The following is a 24,895-nucleotide window of genomic DNA, read 5'->3' as shown; positions in this document are numbered from 1 at the left end:
TCCAGTCCTTCTCTAGAAAACCACAGCAAAAGTTCCTGCTCATATTTGCCCTTTCCATTCCTTAGGGATAACAATATTTTTAGTGTCTTTTCAATGACAGTCATTCTCAGGATCTGTGGACCACAGCATAGTTGAATAAAATATTAAGACATCTGTTTAAAAATATTTATGCCTATAAAGGAATTTTTTCTTTAAAACAAAAAACTACAGAAATAAATTATCAAGTGACTGAGAATACATAAAGAGCAGATAAAATAAAGATGGAAAAAACATCAATATAGTTGCTTAGTTGCATAAAAGGTACGTGAGGATTGATTACACTAGTCTGCTTAACATCCATATATCTGAAATTTTCCATAGGAAGACATTTTTTAAAAGACAAAGAAAAAGCAAGATTTACTACTTCATTTAACAAGACCACTTACTCCATTATGGACAGATTTCAATAACTATGGCAAGATACATATATATGGCAGTACATTAAGAAGCTGTATACAAGAGCCAGACCATAGGGAGAAAGAATCAAAGGATTTCAAAGAAAAGTCAGGAAATGTTTTTAAAGTGATTTAAAATCACTATTCCAAAGTAGGGGGAAAGCTTGAAAACTAAATAATTTTAGTTAGAGGTTCTCCTCCCCAAATGTTTCAACTTGAGAATTACAGAAAATATTATGTAGACTCAGTCTGAATTAAAATAAATTTAAAAGTTAATTTTAAAGTGAGCTCTAGTTTTAAGTTACTCTTTCTTAAAATAATTTAAACCAATTCCAGTTTCTTATCCCATTCTCCTAGTGTCTGGTGTTGAATGACCACAGCATAGCAATGTGGTCTAAGTCCAGAGAGAACTTCTAGAGGTCAGTAGTACAAAGGGTTTCTAACAGAGTCTACTTTTAGGTAGGCCAAGTTGGAAACCCACCTCAAATTGAGACCATCACCCTAAGTCCTGAGTATATGTATTAATGTGCAGACACCTGAAGCAACAGCTACTGCTGGACCCATCCAGTTAGGATTATCATAGGAGATGGGCCAACAGAAGGAAGTCTTGAAGTTTTTCCATCCAAACACCATTAAGCAACTAATCAGTCTCCTGAGTTAACTGCAATGACTAGTGTTGCCACCTAAGGTTTAAAAACCTATGGTGGTAATCCCAATTAAACAGTGATTTCTGTGTTGGAGAGATTGCTCCGTGGTTAAGTACTAGATGCTCTTGCAGAAGACCAGGGTTTAATTCCCAGCACCCACATGGCAGCTCACACAATCTGTAACTACAGTTCCAGATGCCCCAATACTCTCTTCTGACCTCCTCAGGCACCAGACAGACATGAGGAACACAAATATACATGCAGGTAAAATCCGCATACATATTTTTAAAATAATATTAAAATTAAAAAGCAACCCACTAAAACAGTGATTTCCATTTAACATTCCTGCTTGGGTCTCCACAATGGTTGTCTTAAAGAATGACATTTTTTTATAAGTTCCGATTGTAAGTGCTTTTCACTTTGTAGCTGAGGATGACTCTGAAATTCTGACCGCCCCAACCTCCACTTCTGGTTTATTTGGTGCTGGGGACTCTATCACCTAAGTTAGGGTCCAGCCCTGCAAGAGCTTTTCTAGGTGTGATCTCTCGCTAGTACTCATCAATCCATTCTCTTACAAGTAGACAGTAATTTGGTAAATGTTTTTCTCTGTCCTTATAAACAGAAGAAATAGAAGTATTTTGTTTCTACCTGGCAGTACATTAGCCATGTTGTCATTAGATTAATCTATATCAGGAGTTAGCAAACTATGACCCATAAACCAAATTCGGAACACGTATTTTACATATTATCTATGACTATACAATTTTTATGCATTACACCAGCAGAGTTACATCAGACCTGTACAGCCTTTAGAAATCGAAAATGTGTGGTATATACCCCTTTATAGAAAAAGTTTACTTTTGGCTTACGAAGGTTAGTATCTTAATAACCCATGTGCATTATTTTGGTATATATTATTATTCTCATGGTGATAGTACTTGAAAAACAGACCGTAGTATATGACTTAGGTTAGATACCTTAATACACGTGTGCTAGACAATAGAAAATAACTACAATTATAGAAGGACATCACCTCAGTCAGATGCTGGTGATCAAAGATTTAGAACATGTTGGCAGTAAGAATTAAGTGTATGCACCTGGCAATTGGTACCACTAAGAAAAGATACACTGATTAGTATGCCTTTTTTAGATTTCAAAGACATTTCTACATTTCTGCACATGTATTGAGTCACTGTTTACTGAATGACAACAGTTGAGGGCCCAGAGAAACAGAGGATCTAGAATGCATTACATGACACCATGGGCTCAATGCAATGGTGTGCAAAATAATCCTGGAAGGCAGGAATGATGCTAAGAAAGCCAACAAAATACTATTAAGAAGACCCTGGTTAAAAAGCAATGGATGGCCTTTTGGCAAGGAACTGTTTCCACTTTGAAAACTGTTTCTTAGCTTGCTAGTCATGGTAGAACTCAACTACCCAATGGTGAAATAATAGTTTTATACTATAAAGCCAAAAGCAATCACAAAAACAAATTAAAGCCAGTGAAGAACAGAAAATGATTTCAAAAATGAAGGCAGTTAGAGACAAAGGTAATCAAAACTGATATGACAAAAGGAAAATATCAAGAGATGGCTTAATAGTAACTAGTAATTCCTGTACCTCCAAAGGGTCCACACTGAGCAGATCACTAATTAACTGCCTATAGCTCTAGTTCCTAGGAATCTGACACCTCTTCTGGACTCTCAAATACCACATACATGTGAAGTTATTCAGAGACACATAAATAAAAATAAAATAAAAGTTGTCAAAATGATAGATTAAAACCCAACAGTTTCAATAATGACATTAACTGTAAATGACCTAAATATCTAATTTTTAAAAAGCCAAGATTATAAAATTAGATTTTTTAAGGATGCAACCAAATGATACCTATAAATACCATCTTATTTCCCTACCCTATGAGAAAAAAAAGTTTATTTGATTAAACAAAAATAAAACGTACATAGGAACAATTTCTATTTTTTTTTTTTTTTGAGACAGGGTTTCTCTGTAGCTTTGGAGCCTGTCCTGGAACTAGCTCTTGTAGACCAGGCTGGGCTCGAACTCACAGAGATCTGCTTGCCTTTGCCTCCCAAGTGCTGGGATTAAAGGCACTACCACTGCCCAGTTAAAATAAAATGTGCACCGGAACAATTTCTAAGTCCAAAGAAAAACTGGTTTTATCCTAAGGCACCAACCAGGAGCTGATACTGCATCTCTTAGCTACTTCCCCAGTCCTCTCTGTGGACCACAGTGATATATGCAGAGGTCTGTTAGGTTCGAAACACTTTAATACTGCCTCTTTACCTGCTCACTGCTCGCCATGCTTGTGGACAGCACTAGTAACATTAAAGGTTTGAAAGATAAACACCACCAAACAGGGGAAGGGGCTTACAAAAAAAATCAAAACAAAACACTTTTGCCTTGAAGTTCGGGGGAAATTCCCCAGTCACCGTTCATTGCATCGACAAGCTCTGAAATGCACAGCAATCCCAGAACCCAGGCGGGTTTGCAGGGACGGCTCTGCTGCCAGGGAGCCATGCTGAGGGTACGCTCCTTCAATCAGCTTGCTGTGAGAGAATAGTAATAGAGATGCAACTTAGTCCCTCTAACAGCAGGCCACACGTCTCTATGAATTCCACCTGGATCATACTCACTAAAAAATAAATAAAGAAAGAAGAAAAACTCAACTGAGCCATGAATTATATACTTCCTTAAAAATTAAAGCTTTTTTTTTTTTTAGCTGAAAAGGCGTAAGAACCAATGGATAGCATTAAACAAGATCCATTAAAACAAAACCTAACAACACTCCCACCCACAACTACATGTAACATGCTAGCTAAACACTGATAAACCATCCACCCTCACCTCCAATGACATTAAGGGAAAAAGACATTTACCACCCTAAAAGCAAAAAAGTTCCATACATGTGAACAGTTTACCTCTAAAGGAGGACAATTAAACAGGTTTCTAGAAACATGAAAACCACTGCAGAATGGTTAAAGAATATGTTGTGCTCTGAGATAGCCTTAAGATAGGATTTGTAAGTTAATACAAACATTAAAAGGAGGTCTAAGACCATGCGGAATCACAAAAACACTTAGAATCATTGCTGGTTAAATGATGATCAAACACTGTTCACTAGGCTGCTTGTTAACCCATAAGACCAGTTTTAAAAGTAGACATTATTAAGGTATTTCTTCACTGTGACATTTATAAACTCAACTCCTGGTTATTCCAGTGGCCTTCAGGGTACTCTCATCCAGGTAGACCAGAAGGTTACTAAGGAAGTACAGAGGTAGAAAGACCTAACAGTATAGTATTTCCTGATAATGTGCTTCCCAAACTTATCAATTGTTTAACAAACAAGAAATGGGGCACACAACAAATGTCAAAGTGTTGCTTCTAGTAGGAAGAACAAATCAAATTAGAGCAATGTACATGTCCCCAGTCACTGTAGAAAAGTGATGGCTGCACCATGGTGACTGATATCCTGCTGGGTGCAGGCAGCTTCATATACAAGCAAGAAGTCAGATTCTAATTGCCTTCAAGTACCTGATACTCCTCACTAGACCTTTAGGATTCCCACTGAAAAGGCACTAAACCACCACATAAACATAAGGACACAGAGAAAAACAGACAACAGATGGAACTCTAATATGAATTTTAATGTAGTATCTATATTATAAAGATTTCAAAGTGTAATATATTCCTTGGTATGAAGAATTTCAAAATGATAAAGGAACGAATGCTTCAAACTACAAGCTTTAAAATACATTAATATAGGGGGCTGGAGAGATGGCTCAGTAGTTATGAGCATTTGTTGCTCTTGCAGAGGAAGCAGGTTCAGTTCCCAGCACCCACATGGAGGCTCACAACCATCTATAACTCCAGTTCTCAGGGATCCAATGTTGTCCTCTGTGGGTAATAAGTATGCACATGGTGCACAAACATACATACAGGCAAATAATACATACATATAATACAAAGAAATAAATCTTTAAAAACACATAATATGAAAACTGATCATCCTAAAATAAGATATACATTCAGAAGAGATTGCAATAACCATTTCTCAAAGGATGGATGAAGCAAACAGCAAGTCAGAAGAGACACAACAGATTTCAACAATATCAGCTATCTTGATCTAAGTAACACAGAATACACCACTAACAACAGAGTATGCACTTTAAGCAGAAAAGAATGATTAACAATGGACTATTTTCTTGGGAATAAATCACGTCTCAATAAATTTTAAAATATCCAAATCAAATAAAGTTTGTTCCCTGAACACAATGTAATTAAGTTAAAAATCAATAAAGATCTGAAAATGCCTAAATAAAACTATACATTTCTAAATAATTCAGGAATCAAAAAAGTCAAAAGGAAATTTTAAAAAAGTATTTTAAGCAGAATGAAAAAAATGCAGTATGTTAAAAATCTATGGATGTAGCTACAGCAATACTGAGAACGAGATAGGTAGCAGCAGGTGCTTGTTTTAGAAAAGACGATCTCAAATAAATTGCTCCAAATCTCAGAAAACAAGAGCATAGGAACCCAAGGTAAGCAGAAAATGGGAGAATAAGCAGAACATGTCAATAATATAGAAAATAATACATCAATGAAAGTAAAATGCTGATTCTTTAAAAAAAACTCAATAAAAGTGATCAGTTTTTATGTGCTAGGAGAAAATAGCAAAAGAAAAATCACCAATATCAGAAATGAGAAAGATGACATAATTCTAATTCTATGGAAAATAAAGGGATAAAGAAACATGGATTATACATCAAAAATCCATAACCTGAAAAAAATAAATAGATTTCTTTAAAATAAGCTGCAAATGCTCACTAAGAAAAACAGACAAGCTGAGCAGCCCTGGCCCTAGTAAAGAAACTGATTTAAATCTTCCCCAGACAAAGGTATTTGAGGTTTCATTGCTGGGTCCTACAGAACACTTTCGAAAAACATAAAAGAGGAAAGAGCACCCTCCAGTGTATTTTCTCATGTTGGCTTTGCCAAGATAGTCAAACCAAGCATAAATAAAAATGAAAAACTAGAAATCAACTCCCTCAGTGAGACACATATAAAATATCAAAACTTTAGCAAATTGAATCTGATAGCATATAAAAAGCATAACACATCATGGGGAATTTAACATAGATATTAAAAATTTGTTTAAAAACTGAAAAGAAATTAATGCAATTTTCCAGAAAACAAATTGAAAAATCACATGAACAATGCAATTAAGACATCCAACAGACAGTAGTGGACGGTCTGTCGTCCCCTCAAATTCTGTAGAGTCTCTATTTTAAGTTGTGAGGTTGTCTTTTAAATTAATTCTGATAGAGCCTTTTGAATGTATATTAAATAAGTACATTTTGATTTTTAAATTTTAAATGAAATTTATGTGTGTGGGTATTTTGTCTGTCATTTACATGCCTGGTTCCCAAGGAGGTCAGAAAAGGGCATCTGATCCACTGGAGTTACAGATGGTTGTGAGTCGCCATGTGGTTGTTGGGAATCAAAACCAGGTCTTCTGGAAGTGCAACCAGTGCTCTTAAATGCTGAGCCACCTCTCAAACCCATTTTGATTGTTTTTGTACCAAAAGGAAGAGGAAGAAGAGAAGAAGGCGAAAAAAGCAAATTCAAATCTTTTCTGTTTATATATCGGATTGCTTCATTATTGCTGAATTACAAATTACTTAAATATTTTAGATACTAATCTCTTATGCACAAATGACTCATGAATATTTTTTTCATTTTGTGGGGTTTCATTCTGATTGTGAGTTTTAATTTGATAAATTTCATTTTGTATATTTTGTCTTTTCTCACTGTGACTTTTTTCATATATAATTTATTTTCATTTAATGTTCATTGGTGTTTTGTCTGCTTGTATGTCGGTGTGAGGATATCAGAAGCCCTGGAACTGCAGTTACAGACAGATGTGAGATGCCATGTGGGTAGTGGGACTTGAACCTGGGGTCTCTAGAAGAGCAACCACTAAGCCATCTCTTCAGCCCTTACAGTGATTTTTTTAAAATCAAATCTGAAAAACTTAACACAAGATCATGAAGAGTCACACCTATGTTTTCTACTAAGAGTTCTGAGTTTAGAGCTGGTAAATTTAGGGCTTTGCACTGTGTTAATTTTTGTGCTGTGGCTATGCAGTAGTCTAATTTCTTTCTTTTACATGTGGATACGTGGCTGTCCCAACACTGTATGACCTTCCACCATTGTCTTAGAATCACTGTGTGAATTGGCCACACTGAAAGGGTTTACTTCTGTGATCTCAATTCTACTACCCTGATCTACATGCTAGCCTTAAAGCAGAACCACTCCATATAGATACTATAACTTGGCAATACCTTTGAAGTTTGAATTTTTCAACTTTTCCAAGATTATTTTGCATATATATGTATATATTCCTTACATTTATATATGAATTTTAGAATCAACTTGTCAATTTCTATTTTAAAAAAAGCAGCTCAGAGTATGCTGAGTCTCTATTTACTTAGGAGTACAGCTATCTTAGTAAGATTGTCTGCTAACCCTTAAATGTGGATCTGCTTCCCACTAATTTTTGTCTTAACTTCGTTTAAAAATATTTTGCTGGTCTCCAATAAATGGGCTTTCCATTTCATCTTCAGATTGCTTACTGCTAGTGTACAGTGTAGAGGTCTTAGGCACTAACACCTAAGGTATCATGCAGCCTCTCTGAAGTCATGCACTTGTTCTAATAGTTTTCTAGAGGAATCCTTAGAATTTTCTACAGAAAAAAAAAAATCACACATGAATGGAATTATCTATTTTCTTTGCAATTTGAATGCCATTTTATTTCTTGTCCTTATTTACTTGTTTATTGACTGACTGGATTATTGAAGTGAAAGGTTTTCCCTTTCTCCCATATTTATATAATTAAATTACATGTGAAATGTCATATTCAGTCCACATTTAAAGAATACTAGCAAACTAAAGCAAATATAGGGTTAGGGAAGGTGTCAAAATGACAGAAAAGTCTTAAGGAATTGAAGATGCTTTACATGAAAAATATTAGGCTAGAAGCATAGAAAAAAATGGAACTGCCTTCTGCTTCAGCTGAGGGAGGTGACAGAACCTCAGACCACACCAGTAGGTATTAATATGGAATCAGACATTAGCTTGATCTACAAGGAAATGTTTAAGTAGTAGTCCAGCAATAGCACATCTACTTTTGTAAAATAGTGGGGTTTCCATTTTACAGAGAAGTTTCATCCTGACCCCTGCTAAGCCTTGTGTACTTTCTGTGGAAGGGGAGATCTGAGTAGTCAGTCACTACAACTTTTAGTTTCTGTTACAGTCAAAACTCCTATACTGAATATTGCTATTTGATATAATAGACATTTCTAGAAAAAAATGTTTAAAAGAAATCGAATGCTTTTTAGCAAAGATACCTTCTGAGATTATCATTTGGAAGTAATTTCCAAAATATCAAGCCTTCAGTAGCCTACTTTATAACAACTGAGAAAATGGATTACTTTGACTTCCATATTCTCTCATAAGTTGATTTAAAACACTAAAATAAAGCAATTGATTTTCAAGAGTTCCTCTGTTACTTTTTAAAAAGTTAATAAAGTAATTAAGATCCAAAACTCACCAGAAGAAATCTTACCAGCACCTTTATAGTCAACAGAAAATGCAGATGTGACTCCATTGGCTGATCCCAGTTCACACATTGGGATTTGATAAGGGGGCCTCAGCTTGATTTCCATCTGCATGTCTGACAGATTTATTTTTGTTGAAAGAGACCTGGGATTATTATAACGCTGCTTGGTCCTCTGAATGAAGTTATCTATGTAAAATAAAAAATAAATTTCCTTGCAGTTATTTGTTAATTAAATCATTTGAGAGTGTGATGTTTATGAGTATAAATTATATAAAGTTTGTTATTCAAAACTCCTCAGTTTGTCAAGGGATTTCCAGTATTATGTTTAACAGGATGTTGTATCATGGAGTCATCAGTTTTACACTCTAAATATTAAACTCTATAATGAAGTTACTATAACGTAAATATAGACTTTTAGGAATTGTAGTAACAAAAAGAAACCAGTTTTAATTGTCAACCAATGACTTAATTTTTATATCCTTATCTCACAAAATATTCAATTTGTAATTAGCTGTAATTACATACAAATTATACCATAAGCAATGTGTTTTTATAAATCTTCTTTCTTATTTACTATTTATACCATTAGATAGTATGTTCTAAAGAATAAGTTTAGTGGAATCAAAAGAAATTTTCTAAATTATCTTCCAAGCAAAATTTTATCTTTACTATTTCCCTCTTTCTATGTAAAGAAATCCATAACTTTGACCAGATTTTTCTGGTTGAGAAAACTACCGCCCATAGGCCAAATCTAAATTGCTTTATTTGTAAATAAAGTTTTATTAGACAATAACCTTGCTCATTCATTTATGTATTGCCTGTGGCTGCTTTCAAGCTGCGATATCAGAGCTGAGTAGTTGTGGCAGAGACTAGACGGCCCTTAAAGCCTGAAATACGCACTCTCTGATCTTTTCCAGCAAGTATTTGCCAACCCCTGTTCTACATTAAGCAGACTATAAAAGATTACTACATAAACACTAAACAGAGTCTGGGGCTTATAAACTTCTCACTGAGAATCTGTCCTCTGGGATTCGTTCTTTGGACTAATGATCACAATCTCCTTCACTGCTCAAACACATTTTTTTCCTAATAGACATCCAAATTAAGAACTATAGATCCTTTGCCAATTATTCTATCAAAATCAAGGCTGAAGAAGTTTCTCCACTACTCCCCAATATTAGATGATAAACTGTTTGACAGACAGAATATTAAAAAGTACAGAAAAGAACAAAACAAAACAAACCAGGCCCTTACCAAATTCAATGAAACAGTATGGTCTGACAGCAGTATTTGTCTTCATCATGTTATAAGTAGTAATGAACTCCTTCTGAAGCTCATCCAGGAAAGAGAAGGCCAGAACATTTGGGTAATTTTCAGTGCACAACATCATGTAGCTCACTCCCAGAGAGCTAATAAAACTACAGTGTAAAAAACATTGGGTTTAAAATTTCAAATTAAATCAAGGTAATTTGTTGTTTCACAAGACTGGTTCTATATACCATAAACTGCTGCTACAGTAGCAATGAAGACATTAACATTTATTATATATTCCAGCAATAACTTTAAAAGAACCAAGATACACTACTATCTAAAGTTGTGGATGTGTAAGAAAGGGAGACACACTACACTTCTGGAATTGCAGCTAGTCATCACAGAGCAGAAAGCAAGGGAAAGAACATACAAACATGTAAGTATCCAAGTAGCTTAAAGGTCAACCCTTCACAAAACCAGGTGAAAATTATACACTCAAATCAAGAACTGTTCAGAAAAATCTGGCCAAAGTTATGGACACTAACCCTGGAAAGATATATAGAACTTAACATAAAAGTTCAGGGTGGCCACTAATCTCTTGAAGTCATCATTGACCCAAGAATCAAATCTTTTACATTAGAACACTGAGGGAAAAGAAATTATATGTATCACAGGAGGGTTTTTTTTTCATTCATAATAATGACAAATACATAAAAAAAGAAAGAAAGGAGTATGGCTTATAGCAAAATGCTAGGAACTGCCTAGCTGGAGGAAGTAGTACTACAGGCAGGGGAAAAAAATAAACAAAACACCTTTTTAAAGTCACCATAATAAAAACTGGATCAGGCACAATGATTACGAATATTAATCCAGGAAGAAATTTTGAAGTATAACAACATATTTGTATGGTGTGGTTCTTGACCTTCCTAATGCTATGACCCTTTAATACAGGTCCTCATGTTATGGTGCTCCCCAACCATAAAATTACTTTCATTGGTACATTTTAACTGTAATTTTGCTACTGTTATAAATCGTAACATAAATATTTGTGTTTTCCTTTGGCTTGTGTTTTCCGATGGCTTTAAGCAACCCCTGTGAAAGGATCACTTGCACTTCCCCACTAACTGTGGTCTCAACCCACAGGCTGCTTTTAAGATGTTTTCCAATAGACTGTTGGTATAGGTGGTCCTTCTGTCTTTGCATTGCTTTCATTGGTTAATAAAGAAACTGCTTTAGGCCTGTTGATAGGGCAGAACTTAGGCAGATAGGGAAATCTAAATGGCATTCAGGAAGAAAGGAGGAGAGAGAGATGCCATGGATCCACGGGAGACAGAGGCTGGGAATTTTACCTGGTATGCCACTGCCACGTGGCAATACACAGATTAATAGAAATTAAAGTTAAATTAAGATGTAAGAATTGGCCAATAAGAAACTAGAACTAATGGGCCAAGCAGTGATTTAATTAATACAGTTTCTGTGTGGTTATTTCAGGACTAAGCTAGCTGGATGGCCAGGACGAACAAGCAGCCTCTCCTTGCAACAGACTGTTTATTAGCTGCAAGAGGAAATTCTATAGTAGAAACCAGAGAACTTGTTGACCAAGTTATTCTAATACCAGTAATGAGGGGCAGGCAGACAGCATGCATTTCCAAGTGTGGCACTCTAAGGAAAGACATCACTTGTCAGTATTCCCAACTGGAATGTATAACCAGAATCTAATAGTGAAGAAACAGCAAAATAGGCAACACTCCAATTTTTAGGTAGGGAGGCATATTCTTTGGGGGAGTGGGGGGAAGGAAAGGTTTTACTTGGAAGTGTACTTCCACATCATTGAAAGAAGTCAGGACAGGAACTCAAACAGGGCAGAAACTTGGAGGCAAGAGCTAATGCAGACAGAGGCATGGAGGGGTGTTGGTTATTGACTTCCTCACCATGGCTTTCTCAGTCTGCTTCCTTATAGAACCCAGAACTACCAGCCTAGGGATGGCACCACCCACAATGGGCTGGGCCCTCCCCAATCAATCACTAATTATAACTGGATATTATAGAGGCACTTTCTCAATTGAATCTCCCTCCATTCAGATAACTCTAGTGTAGCAAGTTTTCTTGTCAGACTATCTTTGGATCACCAGCCCCCATATAATGACATGGAAACAGTATTAATTATGAAACCTTGGCCTTAAAATTAGGCTTTTTCCTAACTAGCTCTTATAACTTAATTATCCTGCTTTTATTTTTTATTAAATTTTCTTATTTATTTTACATACCTAACACAGTTTTCCCTCCCTTCTCCAATTCCCTCCCCCTCCACCTCCTTTACACCCACCACCACCACTCCTCAGAAAGGGTAAGGCTTCCCATGGGAGTCAACAAAGCATGGCATATCAAGTTGAGGCAGGACCAAGCTCCTCCACCCTGCACCAAGATTGAGTGAGGCATCCCATCATAGAGAATAGGTTCCAAAAAGCAGTAGTAGCGCATGCCTTTAATCCCAGCACTTGGGAGGCAGAGGTAGGGGGATCTCTATGAGTCCAAGGCCAACCTGGTCTACAGTGAGTTCCAGGATAGTCAGACTGTTTATGTCTTGAGAATACATATATTTGGCAGTTCATGTGCCAGGGAGAGATCCTGGTCCCACTACTAGGGATCCCAGGGAGGTATATTCTTTTAAAACAAAACAAACAAAAACCCCTCAATGCTTGAAAAATAAAGATTATAGAAATGCTCCCAATCAAAGAAGTCTAAAGAATCATGCCAACCACATATGATAATACCTAACCCCAGTCTGGATCCTGAGCAGAGAGGGCTGTGCTGCTGTAATGAATATTTCTAGGATTAAATGACAAAAAAAAAAAAAGAAAGAAAGACAGAAAGGATAGCAGTATTACAGAAGCAAGATTAATTTACTATAGCTGATTATGGTATGCAGTTAAAGTAAAAACCCATTTCCAATTTTAGAAAATATTCTTTGCAATAGTTAAGAAGGCCTGGGTTAGATATGTAGCTCAGTGTTTGCCTAGCATGAACAAGTCTAGGGTTTGAACAACTCTTGAACTTAATAGCTCAGGGTGGCCTCAGACTTCTGGTCCTCCTATCTCAAGACTCGCAAGTGCTGGGAATGCAATCATGTGCTACCAAGGTAGTCTAAAATATATTTTCCCAAGTGATTTTCTTGTCTCAAAAAACATTCTGTCATTATTAAAATTCTTTGCCATGTCATTAGCATTTGAATGTACTCCACAATAGTTTGAATAGCATGGACACAATTAGCAATTGGCTTCCATCCATTCAGAACTCTCAACTAGTGAAACAAAAGTAATTTCATTATTGTTTAATAATGTGACTGAAGATTTTGGTCATTTCCTGTGTTACGTCCGGGTTTTGCTGTACCTCTACATTAATAGTTCAGTAAGCCACAGACATCTAACTCAGTTTATGGCAAGTCTTTTTTGTGCTAAATTAAGATGGAAGATTGAGTTAGAAATACAGAAAACCCAATTTTTTAAAATATTATATTCTGGCATTTTCAGAAAGTCATCTACTTGTATGATGCTCTCTGAAAAGGCTATAAACCATTAAACATTTGACTTTCAGAGTAAATTTAGCCTTATAATTCTTTCTCTCAAATAAAAACAGCTTCCTAACAGTACATGCAAGGTCTGTTAATTTACATTTGCAATAAGAATAATAATTGCTTTTTCAATTATTGTTGATCCAGACAGAGATTCTTACCATCTCACTGAAGACTTCTTGTGAAACAGTCTAACATCACTACAAGCATGCTATCTGCACGTATCCATCGTACTTGGTTCATGTTTATATGTAGACACTATGCCTTAAGGAAGGTAAGAGTAGCAAGAGTAACAACATGCTGACGTGATGACTGCTCTGCTGAATATTTTGCATAAATTTTTTATTTATCCTCACAATAAAAGGCTACTAACTAGGTCATTCTGCAAATAAAGAGCCTCAGAGAGGTCAAGTAACTTACCCAAGGCCACACTATTAATAAACAGAGATGGTGCACCTGGGGACATACTTCAGTTGGTAGAGTACTTGTCTATGCTTTACAAAGTCCTGTGTTTGATCCCCAGCACAACAAACCAAGAGCTGAGATAAACAGCTTATTCCAGAGCCTATAATCTTTTTACAACACACCAACTTGCATGTTGTATAGATTTTAATCTTTTTTCACTTTTTTTTCAGCCACAGATCAATCTGTTTTGTTTTGTTGTTCTTCAACTACATGAAGAACAATGAGATTTAGTGATCTGGAAGTTGTATTAATATGTATATCCCCATGCCAGGAAAGCCTTCCAATTTTTCCACTTCATCTTCTTCTCTGCATCCCACAGAGGCCTGTTTTAGAGCTTCAAGTGTGCCAAAACACTCCCAGCCCCGTCACTCCCACCCCAAGAAGCTTCCAGAATACTGTCTTTTCCACTCTCCATGTGCACCAATCCTGACCTGGCTAAAGTCCACTCACCTATATGTTCTTTTTTAAAATATATTATGTATACGATATTCTGTCTGTGTGTATGCCTGCAGGCCAGAAGAGGGCACCAGACCCCATTACAGATGGTTGTGAGCCACCATGTGGTTTGCTGGGAATTGAACTCAGAACCTTTGGAAGAACAGGCAATGCTCATAACCTCTGAGCCATCTCTCCAGCCCCACCTATCTGTTCTTATGCCTTTGAAAAGTGCATGATCTACAGAAGTGATTCTCAATCTGTGGATTGTGACCCCTTTGGAGGTCACATATCACATATCCTATATACCAGATATTTACACTACAATTCATAACAGCTGTAAAATTACAGTTATGAACTAGTAACAAAAATAATTTTATGGTTGGGGTCACCACAACATGAGGAACTGTATTAACTGTATTAACGATGAGGAAGGTTGAGAACCACTGATCTAAGTGATCTCACCCTTGTGGTTATAAAACAGCAGCTGCTATTAATCATGAACTAGCTCAAGTTGCAAGTATACATTTACATATTTGCATTCTGCAATGCCTTTTTAATTAACAACTGTACTCTATGAGAGCATGGATGGTTTCTGTATTGCCCACTATTGTACTCTTAGCTCCTAGAATAGTGGGATCTAGTACATAATAGGTGTTCAATAACTGAACAAATAAAGAAATACCAAATGGGTATCACTCACTTGCTTACAGTCCAGTAGTGTCTACACAAAGTAAAATCTCAATGACTAAAACACAGAAAGAATACTATTTCACCTACTCTTCCAGTCACTGCTGTTTCAGTTCAATTTATCTTCAGTATATCCTGAAGCTAAGGGTGTTCGCAGAGGTCACTGAAGGTAACTGTGAAGATGTGGTGCTCTGTAGTGAGTATCCACACATGGCTTCCTAAATGTGTAGTGATGCCTCCGCTCCCTTTATCATTATTTTTACATATGCATGTTTGTACTGCCAATGGACATAGTCTCTTTTCTCTAATTTAATCACAATGGGTTTTTTGTTTTGTTGTTTTTAGACAGGTTGTCCTATTTCCAGGATATCCTTAAATTCTTATGTAGCTAAGAACTTTTGATCTTCTTGCCTCGACTTCTTTGAGTACCTGGTTTATGTGGTGCTGAGGATCAAACCTAGAGCTTCAGCTAGACCCTCAGAATATTCAATATAATTTTTTAAAGATTTATTTGTGTATGTATGTGTCTCTGTGAGTCTATGTACACATGTTCATGTGTGCATGCTTACACACAGAGGCCAGAGAAGGGACTCATTTCCCTCAGATTTGTTTAGAGTTACGGGTATTTGGGGGATGCCTGGCAAATTATTTTTAAATGTCATGATTAATTTATATTACATATACTATTTTCATTCTTTCATTATTTTAATTCAATTATGCCATCACACAGAGAAATTCTGCTTATCCTTCGTAGCCACATTCCCCAGTTATTTATAGCTTTCCTGGGTACAGAAAAAGTGTCTAGTAGCATGTACTCTCTGTTAAAGTTGCTAAGTATTAGAAAAAATAGTACTTTTGAAATAGATGGAGGTGGGTGGTCCTTGGGCTTCCCACAGGGCAGGGAACCCTGATTGCTCTTTGGGCTGACGAGGGAGGGGGACTTGACTGGGGGAGGAAGAGGGAAATGGGAAGCGGTGGTGGGGAAGAGACAGAAATCTTTAATAAATAAATAAATTTTTTTAAAAAAAATAGAACTTTTGAAATAGAACCTTTCACAAAAATTTTACTAAAATGAGTATACCAAGCAATGTCAACTTAGAAAGATAAAGAAGTCTGAGGATTTTAAGGAGCCCAAAGTGATCACACTGTCAGAGTTCTGAATATTATTTTCCCATGGAAACCATAATAATTTGCTTCCTAGGCCAGATCACGAGTTTATTCAACATGCATAGTATGTCTAAACTGATGAGAGTTGTGAGCCTGCACCCACGGTGGAGAAGCTCTCCTCTAACCAAGCGTGCTCAGAGCTACTGCAGAGTTCAGTGGTACCGTTGAGTAAAGTGCCTGCCCATTGCAGGTGGTGAATAACTAGGCTACTGTTCTGGCTACAACTCCTGTCATCAGAAAATAGCACCGAAGAGTGAAAGGAAAGTCCTGCTACTGACTGAAACTAACAGACAGGAGGCCTAAAATAGAATTTTAGTTGAAAGTAGTTTAGGGACAAATACAAAATGACAGCATCTCCAGGCAAGGAGAGAGTCTAGAAGGCCTGCAGCCTGGCTGACTTCAAATGAACTCCAGTGAAAGAACCAATGAATTACACTGTTCCATTAAAATTCACAGTGGGAAAACTGGCCCCCACAGGGTATATGCCTTTTCATAAGATCAATGTCTCAAAATTAAAAGAGATCTCACAGACACAATCTGATTTTTTAACTCCAAAGTCAACCACAGAGTGTTAAGGCCTCACAGGACACAATTTAATTTTCATAATGATTGCTGTAGCCATTTTTAAAGTAATAAAGTAAGTTTATTCATTAGATATTTATTACAGCACAAGGGAAGTACATCATTTAATTTATGAAACAATAATTCCTTAAAAATTACTATACTCATTGTCTCAGTGTGTGGGTGCACCCCTCGCGCTCCTGAGTTCCTTGCTCATGCTCTCTCTCCTTCTGCTCCTGATTTGGACCTTGAGATTTCTGTCCAGTGCTCCAATGTGGGTCTCTGTCTCCTTTCCTCGCCTGATGAAGGTTAATATTCAGGAGGATGCCTATATGTTTTTCTTTGGGTTCTCCTTCTTATTTAGCTTCTCTAGGATTACTAATTATAGGCTCAAAGTCCTTTATTTATGGCTAGAAACCAAATATGAGTGAGTACATCCCATGTTCCTCTTTTTGGGGGATGTTCTATAGGGAACTCACCAAGGCCAGCTGGCCTGGGTCTGAAAAAGCCTGGGATAAAACCGGACTCTGTGAACATAGCGGACAATGAGGACTACTGAGAACTCAAGAACAATGGCAATGGGTTTTTGATCCTACTGCATGTACTGGCTTTGTGGGAGCCTAGGCAGTTTGGATGCTCACCTTACTAGACCTGGATGGAGGTGGGTGGTCCTTGGACTTCCCACAGGGCAGGGAACCCTGATTGCTCTTGGGGCTGACGAGGGAGGAGGACTTGATTGGGGAAGGGGGAGGGAAGTGGGAGGCAGTGGCAGGAAGAGACAGAAATCTTTAATAAATAAATAAATAAATAAGAAAGAAAAAAATTACTATACTATCATTGTGGGATGCAAAATTATACACATGGCTACTCTCACACTCTTCCCTGCTCTGCTCAATCAACAACCCTTTTGGAGAAAATAGACTTATTTTCCCAACCATGGTTGGGAACACTGTGAATTCCTAAAATATCTGTCATAGCTAGTGTCACTGTCTACTTGACACACCAGGGAAGAGGGAACCTTAACTGGGGAACTGCTTTCATCAGACTGGCCACCCCTAAGCAGAGGACCCTGGTCCTATGAAAAAGGACAGCTGACCATGATCCTGGGAGAAGCCAGTAAGCAGGGCTCCTTCTGGTCCTTGACTGTGCCCCTACTGGAGTTCCTGCCCTGCCTTCCCCAATAATGGACTGTGTCAGAAAATGTGAGGCAAATAAACCCTTCCCTCCTCAAGTTGTTTCTGATCATGGTGTTTATCACAGCGACAGAAAGCAAACAAGGGCCCCTCTCGCTTTAGCTGCTGCTATGACATGTGCAAGACACTGCACTAATGTGAGCCGTACTCCGAGGAATGTGCTTTACCAGCAAAATGGCCTTCAGGCCACTGCAGTCGCGGAAAACCCATTGTTTCCCCCATACAGAGAGGGAGAAAATTAAAAGAGCTCTCCTAATTTTAAACCTTACTATTCTCATATTTCCCCCTCCAAACTCTAGTCTTTCTCTGCCAAGTCAACTAGACGTCAATGTGAGGAACTAAGTGGCTTAGCCAACATTTACAACTTAGTTACTCTGACACTCAGTTTCTATACAGATATGAAAAGCATTATACTAGAAGATGAAGAATTAAAATAGTTAGGCTGGGTTGGAGAGGTGGATCTATGATTAGGAGCATGTACTACTTGCAGAGAGTCTGAGTTCTGTTCCAAGCACCCACCTCGGGTGGCTCATTACAGCCTCAAACTCCAACCCCCAGGGAGCTGGCCCCCTCTTCAGGACTCCAAGGGTACCTGCATTCACATGTGCACAAATCCACATGTATGCAGCACCCCCCCACACACAGACATTCAATTAAAAATAAATATTTAAAAATAGGTTAGGCTGTGGTGGGTCAATTACCTCAAGGAGTTACAATCCAGTTACAGAGAGCAAATTAGAGAATTTAATATTTAAATGGTGAAGAAGAGCAGTTGAACAAGTTCTACATGAAACCTATGAAGACAGTGAGATCATCAGGAAAATGAAATACTAGTAATAGGAAAGGAGGTACTCAAAACAAGCAGGCTATAAACTGGGCTTTGACAGAAAGAGATACTTAGTATGTAGCGCGGCCAGGACAAAAAGGGGTGGCCTGTTGGCAGCTGCAGGCTGTGTGCCACGTTACTACTGCAAAGCCCTTAAGTTTCATCTAACTCACAGCAGGGAGAAAAAAAGGTCATAAAAAATGTTAAGTCAAGGTGACGCGCCAAAGATGGCAGCGCCCAGTGAGGTGGCGTGAAAGTTGTGGGAAGTTGGTGTGGCGGGGTGCGTGAATCAGAAGCTTGGAGGACCTGGGAGCCATGTCGCGACTGATTGTGAAGAACCTCCCTAATGGGGATATCTGATACACATCCCACAAAGGGGGTTGCAACCGGCACTTTGAGAACCACTGCCCTTGAGCCACACCCGGAAGTCTGGCCTGTTGAGAATAAAGCATCCAGCTGTCTACACCGTGGGACATTTCAGCCACATTATAGTAATAACATGTTAATTTCCCATCACTTCCTTGATAAAGTGGTTGAAACAAAAAAAATGTTAAGTCAAGTAATACAAATAAACTGCCATTTTATATCAGACTGAATTCGCTGCTACATACTGTGAATACCCCTAACAGTCTAGAAGCCAACCAACAGAATCTCTTATTAATGAAAAAAATACATGATACTCTGCAACCACAGTTAAAAGTTCTCTTCTCCAGCCCCTTTTAAAAGCTTGACTACAAAAACAACATGCAGAGATGTTTTTTATGCCTGGTTATAAAAGTTATGCAATTTATGCATTTAAATATATCTGAACCATATTCTTGGATCAGGCTAGATTGGACCCTTATTGACTTATCCCATTCCTAACCTCTGTCATTTTTGTTTTGCCAGGCACAATGCCTGTAATTCTAGCACTCAAGAGGCAGAAACAGGAGGATCATCACAAATTTAAAGTAAGCTAAGGCACACAGTAAGATACTGTCTGAAGTTGGGTGGTGGTGGTGCATGCCTTTAATCGCAGCACTAGGGAGGAAGAGGTGGCGGATCTCTGTGAGTTTGACACCAGTCTGGTCTACAAGAGCAAGTTTCAGGACAGGCTCCAAAGCTACAGAGAACTCCCCCCCCTCCAAAAAAAAAATCATGTGCAATCAAAAAGCGAGATGGCTTAGCGGGTGAAGACACTTGGCTCCACGCCTGATGACCTGAATTGGATCCCTGAAAGACACATGGTGGAAGGAGAGAGCCAACTCCCAACAGTACTCTGACCTTTGAATGTGGTATATGCCATGCTGGCAACAGTGAACACACCATCTATGAGCACACACACCCATTCACTAAGTAAATATAAAAGAAAATTTTAAAGCCATAATGCAACCAAATCAATGAACCAATCTAAAAAATAAATTTCATATCATGTCATGTCCTTATACCAAGGAATATAAGAAAAGAGTCACAAAAGGCTCACTACCATATCTACTTGAGAAATGCTAGCCAAATGCTGCCCCTTTTATGGGCATCAGGTCTCAGAAACAGGAAACTGAATCCATGACTGTCTACTGACTGGATCTCCTACCTTGCCTTGGACACAAGGAATTCAGAACAGCACTTGCAGGTCTGTTCTAACAAATGCACAGGCCATGTGTTTGCATCTCCAGAAAGGGTTACCTCTGTTTTTATTCTCCTAAATCTAGTCCTTGAGTCTGATTCTTCATCTGGCCTCCTGAATTAATGTATTTGAAAATTGTCCCAAATCCTTTGTGGTAGAATAAGATAGGGTTAAAATAACTGATAGAAAATCTAAAATTCATAATTAAATAGAATTGGGACATAGTAAAAAATTTAGTGCATTTAAATTGCTTTTAAGAAAATAGAGCAAAACAAAAACAAAAAGATTTATTTTTTAATACCAGGTAGTTTCCAGTGTTAACATATACTTCAAGCCAATCTCCAATAACTTTGACATGTTTATCCCACTGCCTGAAAACAAATGGAACTGAAAGTGACAGCAGGCACTATAAAGGCCTGCTACCTAAATGCTTCATGTTTCAAGTCCTTGTCTTTCTCTAAGTAGAAGCAGGCTAAAGCATCATTTTGGATACAATTTAACCACTACCATCAATATGTTATTTTATAGGTAAATCCTCAAAACTCCAATTAAATGTAACATCCGATTATTTTACAGTTCTTAAGTGATTCAAATAATTGTGGACATTCTCTAAAGTTCTATTCCAGCCCTCTCTATATTCAGGGGACATTTCTACCCTCAAACTTTGAACTGGATCTATGCAAATGGTTCTAAAATCCCTATCACCCTTCCACTAGATTCTCTCAATTGGAAAGATCTCATAAAAGCCAGGTATGGTGGCCTGCACCTTTAATCCCAGCACTGGGAAGTCAGAAACAGACAGATCTCTGAGTTCCAGGCCAGGCTGTTCTACAGAGTGAGTTCAAGGCTAACCAGGACTACACTGTGAGACCCTGCCTCAAAAAACAAAACAAAACAAAACAAAAAAAAAAACCAACTTACATGGGACTTCATCTCCTCTCCTCACATCCTAAACAATCCTTCTCCAAGGGCTGTTCGATTCTACAGCTTCATCTCCAGTATTCCACCTCAGCAGGCTTGACCATTATTCCTGTTCAACATTTTCTTTCTCAATTGTACATTTATTTTCCTACTTCACACTGTAGTACCAAGTTGACCTCTGAGCCTTATTTCTCTTAAACTTTCTGTTTTACTCCATGTTCTATGGTCTTAGGTTTTTGTTTTGTTGGTTGGTTTTGTTTTTGAGACACAGCCTCACTATGTAGTCCTGGCTGGTCTGAAACTTATAGATCTGCTAGCTCTGCTTCCTGAGTGCAGAGTGAAGACATAAGCCACTTCCCACCTTTGCTTGCTTGTTTTTTAACCAAGTGACTTTCTTCCTTCAAACCTGTAGCACTAAGCTACATACAACCTACTATATCAAAAAAACTTCCCTCAATCTGAACTTTCAGAGCAATCCAGGATCTGGTCCCACACTAGGTATCAAACCTGTCTCATAGCTACCTGCAATCTTCATCCCCTAGCACCACGTCAGACAACTTAGCACACTTGCAAGCCATGCAGCAGCACATACTGCTGCTTCTGCCTCCCTTCCCTAAACTTGGATGTCCTGCTTTAGGTGAATTTTAATTCTTCAAAACATAAGAGTCTTATCTTAATAATAATAAAACACTTTGCTCATATAGCCTACATGGACCATGCCATTATCTGGCTTCCTTCTATGTTCAAATTAGCATCACAGACCCCCAAGTTAACTGATCTCTAATTGTTTCATATGGATGCTGTTCAAAGCGATCTCATTTGTTTTCACATAATTACAAATCATAAACTGGCTTCCAAATCTAAATCTCCCACATCTGTCCTCTTTCAGGACAAGCTTCAGGATCACACATTCAGCCAACTGTGCCCCTGGAATGGCTAATGGGAATCTCAGATTTAACATGTCCAAACAGAACTTTTATCAATGAAATGCAATTAACCTCTCTAGTCTTCTAATTTTAGCCTCATTATACATGCAGTTTCTAAGGCCAAAAATCTACATATGATTCTTTTCTTTTCCCTTCACATTCTTAAAGTCTATAAGGACCATGTATGGGTGTTAGGCCCAAAATGTAACCCAAATCCAACTACTCCTCTTTATTATCACCCCAGTCAAGCTGTAGTCATCATTTCTAACAGTCTCTCCTACCCATCACTCTATTTCTACACAGTCTCCCTTACACTCTTGAAAGTGGCTAGTACAACCTACTCAGAGCTAAAACCAGATCATACAATTCTCCAGCATAAAACTCCCCAATAAGTTCCTGCTGCATTAGGATTAATAAAGTAACAGATTCATCATGGCCTAGAGGACCCTAAAAGACCTGTCCCAATTCTATCTTTCTGACCCCAAGTTCTGCTATTTGACCAATTCCCCACAATGCTTCAGCACCACTGGCTTTACTTCTATCTTTTAAGATGTATTAAAGGGCTTCTCCACTAGCTGTTGCTCCAGCCTTACTCCTTATTCATAGAACCCTTCATGTAACTGCCTTCCTTTTCATTTTTATAATTTCTGGTCAAATCTCACTCTTCCTGGAGGACTCAATCACCACAGTCACACTCTATCCTATCACCCCCTTTTTTTTTTGGTTTTTCGAAACAGGGTTTCTCTGTGGCTTTGGAGCCTGTCCTGGAACTAGCTCTGTAGACCCGGCTGGTCTCGAACTCAGAGATCCTCCTGCCTCTGCCTCCCGAGTGCTGGGATTAAAGGCGTGCGCGACCACCGCCCGGCCACCCAGTCTTAAAGGATAGACAGATGGATAATCTGCCCTTCCAAGAGGATAAAACTTTACTTATTAGCATTTTCCCAAACAATTTGCCTGCTACAATCTTGAGCACGTAAGAATACTCTAATACTTAGTGGACAATTTATAAGAAGCATTATGTGCAAAAATAAAGTTTTCTAAAGCCAGAATCAAATCCAGAGAATCTGCAAAAAGGTTGCTAACATCAGGACTTCTACTTAGTGTAAATTCAGAATATGACTGTTGACTTGCAAGTTCTCCTGAGTTAATAAAACATGTATTTCTATTGCAACCACTTAAATTTCATTAAAGTAACAACCTCTAGGCAAGTGACTAATGACAAAAACTTCCATAACATTCTTACTTGATGTTATAATGTCCAGTTTTCAGTGTACATCTATCAGGAAGTTGTGCAAGTTTCCTGGAGAGCATCTTAAAGTACTTTCTGCATTCCTGCACTCCTGTGCCCTGCTCATAATCAGTAGATGCAGACAGCGGCAGTCCATCTCTGACACGAATGACGGAGGCAGATAAAATCATAGACATTTCAATCCACAGAAGACCTAAAAAAAAAAAATAAAAAAAAATAAAAATCAAGGCCAACAAAGCACTTATAAAACTTTCTAAATTAGTCATAATAGTACTTTCAAAACTTCCTAAATTAGTAGTAATGAGAGTATTCATAAAAATAAGGATACAATATACTTCAAAAACCTTTTACTTTAACAAGCTTTTAAAAAAATATATATATATATGGGCTGGAGAGATGGCTCAGAGGTTAAGAGCATTGCCTGCTCTTCCAAAGGTCCCGAGTTCAATTCCCAGCAACTACATGGTGGCTCACAACCATCTGTAATGGGGTCTGGTGCCCTCTTCTGGCCTTCAGGAATACACACAGACAGAATATTGTATACATAATAAATAAATAAATATTAAAAATATATATATATATATATGAATGTTTGCCTACACATGTGTTATGTGCACTATGTGCATGTCTGGTGCCCTTAGAAAACAGAGAGGGCATTGGATATGTTGGAACTGGAGTTACAAATAGTTGTGAGCAGCTACATGGGTACTGGGATCTTCTGTAAGAACAACAAGCGCTCTTAACCACTGAGCCATCTCGCCAGGCCCCAAACAAGCTTTTGAAAATAACGTTTTCACTCTGGGGAGATTGCTGAGTGGGTAATACTTGTAGGCCAAGCCATCTGATGACATGAGTTTGGCTTCCAGAAAACATGAAAAATCAAGACATGGTTATAAAGTAAATACCTATAGACCCTGAGGGCTGCTACAGGTAAATGGGAGGTGGAGACAGCAGAGTTCCCAGAAGCTCTGAGGCCAGCTAGCCTAGTATATACAGCAGTGAGCAAGAGACCGTCTCAAGGTGGGAATGCAAGAACCAATACCTTAAGTCAGTGATTTCCAACCTTCCTAATGCTATGACCCTCTAATACAGTTCCTCATATGGTGACCCCAACCATAAATTATTTTCATTGCTACTTCATAACGGTAATTTTGGTATTGTTATGAATTGTAATGTAATATCTGTGTTTTCTGGCGGTCTTAGGCAACTTCTGTGAACGGGTTCTTTGATCCCCACAGGTTGTGAACCATTGCCTTAGGTTATCCTTTGACCTCCACACATACACTGTGACACACACATGCTTCACCCCTAC

At 37.9% G+C, this 24,895-nt stretch overlaps 1 protein-coding gene across 2 annotated transcripts in view; it reads right to left on the bottom strand.

Annotated features, from left to right (window-relative positions):
- The window catches only part of Sec22a (SEC22 homolog A, vesicle trafficking protein), a 60,727-nt gene that overhangs the window by 29,490 nt on the left and 6,342 nt on the right, over positions 1-24,895 (bottom strand). For both annotated transcript variants that reach the window (XM_075965363.1, XM_075965370.1), the window contains exons 2-4: positions 23,578-23,776; positions 9,980-10,143; positions 8,717-8,911 (exon numbers count right to left, since the gene is read on the bottom strand). In XM_075965363.1, coding sequence (XP_075821478.1) covers positions 8,717-8,911; positions 9,980-10,143; positions 23,578-23,759 — 541 coding nt within the window. In that variant the 5' untranslated portion in view covers positions 23,760-23,776. The remainder of the gene's footprint in view (positions 1-8,716; positions 8,912-9,979; positions 10,144-23,577; positions 23,777-24,895) is intronic.

The sequence above is a fragment of the Microtus pennsylvanicus genome, chromosome 1 (assembly GCF_037038515.1).
Source record: "Microtus pennsylvanicus isolate mMicPen1 chromosome 1, mMicPen1.hap1, whole genome shotgun sequence".
Taxonomy (NCBI): domain Eukaryota; kingdom Metazoa; phylum Chordata; class Mammalia; order Rodentia; family Cricetidae; genus Microtus; species Microtus pennsylvanicus.
Note: the sequence above shows the minus strand (reverse complement) of the source record. Positions and strands in the feature narration are given on the sequence as shown.